General features: G+C 41.6%; 1 protein-coding gene and 1 pseudogene across 1 annotated transcript in view; one reads left to right on the top strand and one right to left on the bottom strand.

Annotated features, from left to right (window-relative positions):
* Positions 1-4,938, top strand: part of LOC102814921 (sel1 repeat-containing protein 1-like) — a 16,973-nt gene extending 12,035 nt beyond the window's left edge. The window contains exon 3 of the mRNA XM_006839777.1: positions 4,490-4,938. Coding sequence (XP_006839840.1) covers positions 4,490-4,938 — 449 coding nt within the window. The remainder of the gene's footprint in view (positions 1-4,489) is intronic.
* LOC102814538 lies at positions 1,143-2,128 on the bottom strand (annotated as a pseudogene).
* Positions 4,939-6,747: the final 1,809 nt, after the last annotated feature.

Raw genomic sequence — 6,747 nt, 5'->3', positions numbered from 1 at the left:
TATCAGTCTGTTCTACTTTGCATACGTCTATATCTGGGTTGCGGCTAGGTAATATTTTCATGTATGTTAGTCTCAGGCTGCTATCTGTAGTATTTTTTGGTAAAGTTGGTCTGGTTATTACAAATTCTTTGAATTTTTGTTTTTCTGAAAATGACCCAATTTTGCCATCATATTTGCTGGATAGTTTTGCTGGATATATGATTGTCGGTTGGCAATTCGTTTCTTTCAGAGTTTATATGTCATTCCATTGCCTTCTTGCCTGAATGGTTTCTGCTGAAAAAATCAGAGGTTAATCTAATTAGAGGTAACTTTTCATTTTTCCTGAGCTGCTCTTAGGATTCTTTCCTTGTCTTTGGTTTTGAAAAGTTTGATTATATTATGTCTTGGTGTTTTTGTTTTGGAGTTTATCCTGTTTTCAGTTCATTCAACTTCTTGAATGGCTTTCTTCTCATCTTTCATCATGTTAGGGAAATTTTCTTCTAACAACTCTTAGAGATTATTCTGTATGGGTTAGGGCTTTTTTTTTCTCCCTCTTCCTGTTCCAGAAATCCTATCACATATAAGTTACTCCTTTTGACAAATGTCCCACATAAATCTTAAGCTTTTTTGGACTTTTTTTGGTTCTTTTTTCTGATTGTTCTTCTACCAGATAAATATTGAGTTTTCTTAATATAAGCTCAATCATTTAGCCTTCCATTGATATAATTCTATTTCTTTTTCTTCTTTTTAAAAAACCCACATGAATCAGTGGCACCCAGTTTCTATTCACAAAGGAAAAGCTGCAGTCCATCTTTTAATTTTTTTGAAAAATTACTGACATTATGGAACTAAACTGAAATGTATTAGTATTCTACTCTTACGTATCCATGACAAACAGAAAAAAAAAAAGAAAAATTCATGAGCCCAAAAAACAAAACAGGGAAAAGCTTATAAAACTAAATATGTTTCATAGCATTAACAGCTGAACAGAGAAAGGAATTAAAACACTTTAATTAAAAAATCACAAGTGGATGATAAAGTGTAAAAATTGAAAATTTACAAACTATTTAAAACCTGGAATCACTGATTGTTCAGAAACTACACAGATGGATCATGGGTGGTGGTAAGCAGCAGAAAGGGTTTATGGGTGAATCTAAATTGTTCTAGCTGCTCGGTATACCACCCATCTACAAGGAAAGTGTGACATTGATTAGATACTGAGCCAGACTAACGCTGGCAATAGATCCAGTGATGGCAACCTGCCGATCAGTAGATCCTTCCACTGGGTTTGCAGTTTTGATCTGCACCCCACATATCTGACAGATCTCATTGATTTTGGCGCCTTGATGCCTGATTATACAGCCAGTCGACTCATTTGTAATGGTTAGTTCATAAGCAGTACTCTGAGCAGATGCATCCAGACCTGCACAATAACCTTTCATCTCTGAAGAGCTGGATTCAATGCCACTGAATCTGGTGTTGCCATGTGTCATAGGAAAATGAGACTGTTGCATTGCCAACTGATGCAGGTTGGTCAGATCTGAATGTGGAATGGCATATTGTCTTGAATGTTATAGGTCTGATCACCTGCAAAGATGACTGGAGAACTGGACGGCTTGGGCTGGTACAGGATGGTCACAGAGAGTCTCCAACGTGACCGCACAGATTTGTTTGACACACTCAGTGATAGATTGCAGAATGCCAGCAATTGTGATGGCCCGTTCAGTTGAGTTAGGAAACATATCCTCTACCACCTGGATCTGAGCCCCTGTACTCTCTGTATTTCCTTGATCTTGCAACCACCTTTCCCAGTGAGAGAGCCAAACTGACTAGCAGGGACAACCAGCCTCAGGGTAACTGGAGGTCTATTGGCAGCAGTGCTATTGCTTATAGAGCTGCTGATATCCTCTTTCAATTTGTCAATGATCATAACAAAGGCTTTAAAGATGGCATTGTTGCTCCAACCAAAGTGATAATTCTCTCAGGGACAATTTCCTTCTGAGATGTTGATAACTACACCACTTTCTTCGTACATCTTCTTTACTGATTTTCCTTTTTTTCCAGTGATACTGCCAATTTCATTTCCTTGCATAAGTAGCTAGATAGTGAGAGTGACATTTAATCCACCTTCAGTCACACCAGTGTCCATGTTGAGCAGTGTTCTGGGGAGCTGGACTTTGAGTGGTCAAGTCTTTGGTCGCTGGTGAGGGTGAAAGTCAAAAACTGCAGGAAGGAAGCAACTGAGGGGGAAAGGAGGAGTGGGCGGGAAGGGGAAGGGCAGGAGGCTGAGGGAAGAAAAATAGGGGTGGCGGGAAGACTACGGGGGTGTGGAGAAGGAAAGGGGAAAGAGGCCCCAGGGACCAGTGGGCTGGAAAGGATGCAGGCAGCGGCTGCTCTGGCTGCTTCCTCTGTTGGTCTGGACTACCATTCTGTTTCTTAGCCCTTTCAGTGTATTATCTATTTCTGACATCTTAGTGTTAATCTTCCAGCTTTAAAATTGCTGTTTTTGTATAGTTCAATTATTTTGTCAGTTTCTTTCTTGAATTTTTTCATAGTTTTGTCTGTTTTTCTTGATTTTATCTGTACTTGATCTTTCTCACAGTTTTGAAGTTCCCTAATGAGCATTGTTTTTAAAGTCCCCATTTTGGGTGGTGTATTGTCTGACTGTATTTGAGTGACTTGTTTGAGATGTTCTGTGTTGTTTCTCTGTGTAACCTGAAGTTGTGTGTTTTCTCTGAGATACTTTGGTGTCCTATGTATATTTAGGTAATGATCATCTATTGGTATATTCTCAGGCTTTCAGCACCTATCTCTTGGTGCATGTGGTAGAGATTGGAAATGTGAACATAGTCCTTTGGTCACTGTGTAGTGTAGTTTAGGGTGGGTTCTTGTGCCTCCAGAAGCAGGGCACTGTGCTAGGTGCCTGACCCCAGGCACAGCCAAGGTTGTGCAGGAGGACTTTCACTGGCTGCTGGGTTGGTAAGGGTACAGGAGGGTACAGGAACCGTATCCCCTTGTTACCTTATTGCCAACCACTAGCCGCGTTCTGTGCCCACAGGCTGCTATATCAATGTTGTAAAGTGCCATTGAGTTAGTTCTGACTCACAGAAATCCTGTGTAGGGTTTCTGAAGAGCATCTGGTAGGTTTGAACTGCCGACCTCGATGGTAGTAGTCCAGTGCTTATCTTTCCATGCTACTCCAGGACTCCTGGTAGCATGTTGTTGTTAGGTGCCATCAAGTCGGTAACAACTCACAGCAACCTTATGCACAGCAGAACGAAACACTGCCCAATCCTAGGCCAGCCTCACTGTTGTTGCCATGCTTGAGCCCATTGATACTGCCACTTTGTCAATCCATCTTGCTGGGGGTCTTCCTCTTTTTCTCTGAACCTCCACCCTACCAAACATGGAAGCTCCATTGACTGTTTTGCTCCATGCCAGCCCACTGTCCACCTGTTTTTCTTCTCTCTTACTGCTCCTGTTTACCTTAGCCTTCCGTTCGGCACTCAGTCCACCTCTGTCTTACCCTTTGATGCTCGGGGCTCCAGGATCACTACCTGTATCTGTTTCACTCCTTCTCTCATGTCTTTGTTGCAGAGGGTGGGTGCAGTGTGTCTGCTTAACTCTGCCATCTTGCCCCAGACCATGTCTATACCTTCTTCATAGGATTTTTCTAAACATCAAATGAGATCATGGATGTGACTGCTTTGTTAAACTGTAAAACATTCCATGAATGTGAAAAAGTGCATTTTATATTGGGTAATGCAGAAATAACTTTGGATTATACAATTGGAGTGACCCAGGGATTTTGGTCAGATGTGCCAGTCTTTGAAATCAGCTTTGAACTATTTTTGTTGAACAACCTAAATGTCTAATGAAAGAAAATACAAAATACCTGATGTATGTCTTTGGTGAATGTTATACTGCCAATAAAACAGATGGTAAGAAGACTTCGGAGTCCTGGTATGGCCTGTAGGATAAACACTCGCTGTTAGGTTGGTTTGAACCTCAAGGTTGGTGGTTCAAACTCACCAGCCTCTCCTCAGAAACCCTATACAGGGTTGCTATGCGTCGGAACTAACTTGACGGCACTTAACAACAAGAGGACTTCTAAAGGAAAATTAAGATTTATGATTGTTGTTGTTGGTAAGTGCCATTGAGCAGATTTCGACCCGTAGTGACACTGTATAGGGTTTCCGAGGAGTGGCTGGTGAGCATGAACCTCCAGCTTTATAGTTCAAACCAACTTTGTGGTTCAGTGCTTATCCTACAGCAACACACCAGGACTCTTACCTGTTTAGACGTCCACATAAAATATCATTTGAACAAAAGATTGCATGGCCAAAAGAGGTGGAAAGTCTATTCGTTATATACCAAATCATTTTTCTGTCTTCCTTCTTTATCTCATAGTATAAATTTTACTAAGGAAATCTTCCTTAATTTTGTCCTGAGACATTCAGATTCTGCCCTGACTTGAGTTTACCCTCTTCTTTCTTTCCCTTTCTCCCAGGGGGACTGACTCAGGACCTGAAAGCTGCCTCTAACTGCTTTTTGATGGCATGTGAGAAGCCAGGAAAGAAGACCGTGGAGGCATGCCACAATGTCGGTCTCCTGGCCCATGATGGGCAGGTCAATGAGGATGGGCAGCCTGACCTGGGGAAAGCCAGGGACTACTACACAAGGGCCTGTGATGGCAGTTTTGCTGCCAGCTGCTTCAACCTCAGTGCCATGTTCCTCCAGGGTGCCCCTGGCTTCCCCAAGGACATGAACCTGGCATGCAAGTACTCGATGAGAGCCTGTGACCTGGGCCATGTCTGGGCTTGCGCCAATGCTAGCCGCATGTTCAAATTGGGGGATGGTGTTGATAAGGATGAAGCCAAGGCTGAGGCGCTAAAAAATCGGGCCCAGCAGTTGCATAAAGAACAGCAGAAAAGCGTCCATCCCTTAACATTTGGGTAGTATGGCCTACCCTCCAAAGCAGCTAATAACCTGAGTCACTTTCCGTTTCAAGAATTGTTGCAGCCCTTCACAATCAACCTTCTGGTGCAGGAAGACTTGGAACTTGATTCTAGTAGCTCTGCTTACTAGACCCATTTCCATGGAGTGTCACCTACTGGAATGTAGCCTGCAAGTTCATTTCAGTCAATATTCCTCTATCTGGGTGTGTTCTGTGAAGACATCTACATTTAGGGCATCTGAGCTCTCAAAACTCTTGGTGGTCTTTAAAACAATAGAAACAAATTGGAGACCCATAGCTACTTTGTGGAGGAAAAAAACCAGTCATATAAGAAGTTGGAGAAATTAAAAGCCATGGGACCTGAAGGAATAGACGTTACTATTGTTATTATGACTACTACAATGGGGAGGGCTTGAAAATCAGAAAGTGTCTTGATTTATATAATAGAGAGCTTAAGGAGCCAAGAGCAGTTAAACAGTCACGACTGCCACCCTCTGACTTGCCTCATTATTGGTGTGGGCTTTCTTTTGCCTTTAGAATAAGAGCTTTGAATAAATTCATAAGAGGTCAGGAGGTAAATGCAACATAAAGGTTAAAGGTTGTTAAGCTTCAGGATTGCTAAAATGGATGAAATATAAGCCTGCCTTCTAGAGGAGACTTTCCTAGTTAGAAATCAGCAGCCCCAGTCTACTTACCTGGCACTGTTCATCATGCTGAGTGGGCAGGTTATTCTCAATGCAACTTCTGCTGGAAATTTGTAAGCAATGAATGACCTTATGACACATTTTGTCCCCTGAATAAATTATTTTGATTTATTAGTAGTTTGTGTTCTTAATTAGTGTTCTCACCAGAGTCCCCGTCGGTTGTGCCTTTAAAGAACACTAGCTTTTTTTTTTTTTTTTTTAATATCCCTGGTCACTAGGGGGCGAAATTGTCATTTTCCTATTGCTAAACAGTACTGTTACTTCTTTCACCGCTTTGTGGTGTTCAGGTTTGCAGCTCTCCTAGCAGGAAGACTTGCTGTGTGGATGAAGTGCACACCCATCCAGCCTGCTTCTCACAGTGATAAATAGAGGAAAGAGATCTTCCTTGAGAGAAGAGGCTTTAAAAGCCATCGAGGTCATTTCAGAAATACAGCTTTTTGGTGTGCTTAAAAATAAAGTAAAAGGTTTGAGGGTTTTGGTCATAGAAATACTATGTTCTCATTAAAGGCACTTGAGAATATGGAAGGAGAGAAGAAACAAAGAGTTGCCCTTCATTATCCTTTACCTTCCAACATTCTTATATAGAAGTATCTACCTGTTTATATTCTTGACCAATAGTGGTTGTGGTTAGTCACTTTAAATCACTTTTCCGTTATTGAATTTTGTAATTTGGAAGAATTAGGATAACCTTATTTTTTGTACTGCTGTTTTTGTACGGCTGGTGTGCTAGACTTTTTTTTATAGACCAGTGCCTGCCTGGGACCTCGGGTGTCTCCCTTCCTTGGATCAGCATATTGAAATGGGGCTGGGAACAATGGCATGAGTATTAACAGTAACAAAATGTTACATTTCACCAAACTTATTAAAACACAATAATAATTTTCTGTGGTCCACAGGGGGGTCCAAGGACGGTTCATACCAGGGCTGCTATGGGAGGTAGTGGGGTTGATACAAACCAGCATGGAGGAGTGGCTCACTTGTACAGCCTTTTATTTTTTTTTAAGGTTTTTATTGTGGATTGAGTGAAAGTTTACAGGGCATATCATCAGTTTTACATTCAACAAATCGTGTACCTTGTTTCATTACATTGATTATAATCCCCTCCAC

This window comes from Chrysochloris asiatica, unplaced genomic scaffold (genome assembly GCF_000296735.1).
Source record: "Chrysochloris asiatica unplaced genomic scaffold, ChrAsi1.0 scaffold00026, whole genome shotgun sequence".
Lineage (NCBI taxonomy): Eukaryota > Metazoa > Chordata > Mammalia > Afrosoricida > Chrysochloridae > Chrysochloris > Chrysochloris asiatica.
Note: the sequence above shows the minus strand (reverse complement) of the source record. Positions and strands in the feature narration are given on the sequence as shown.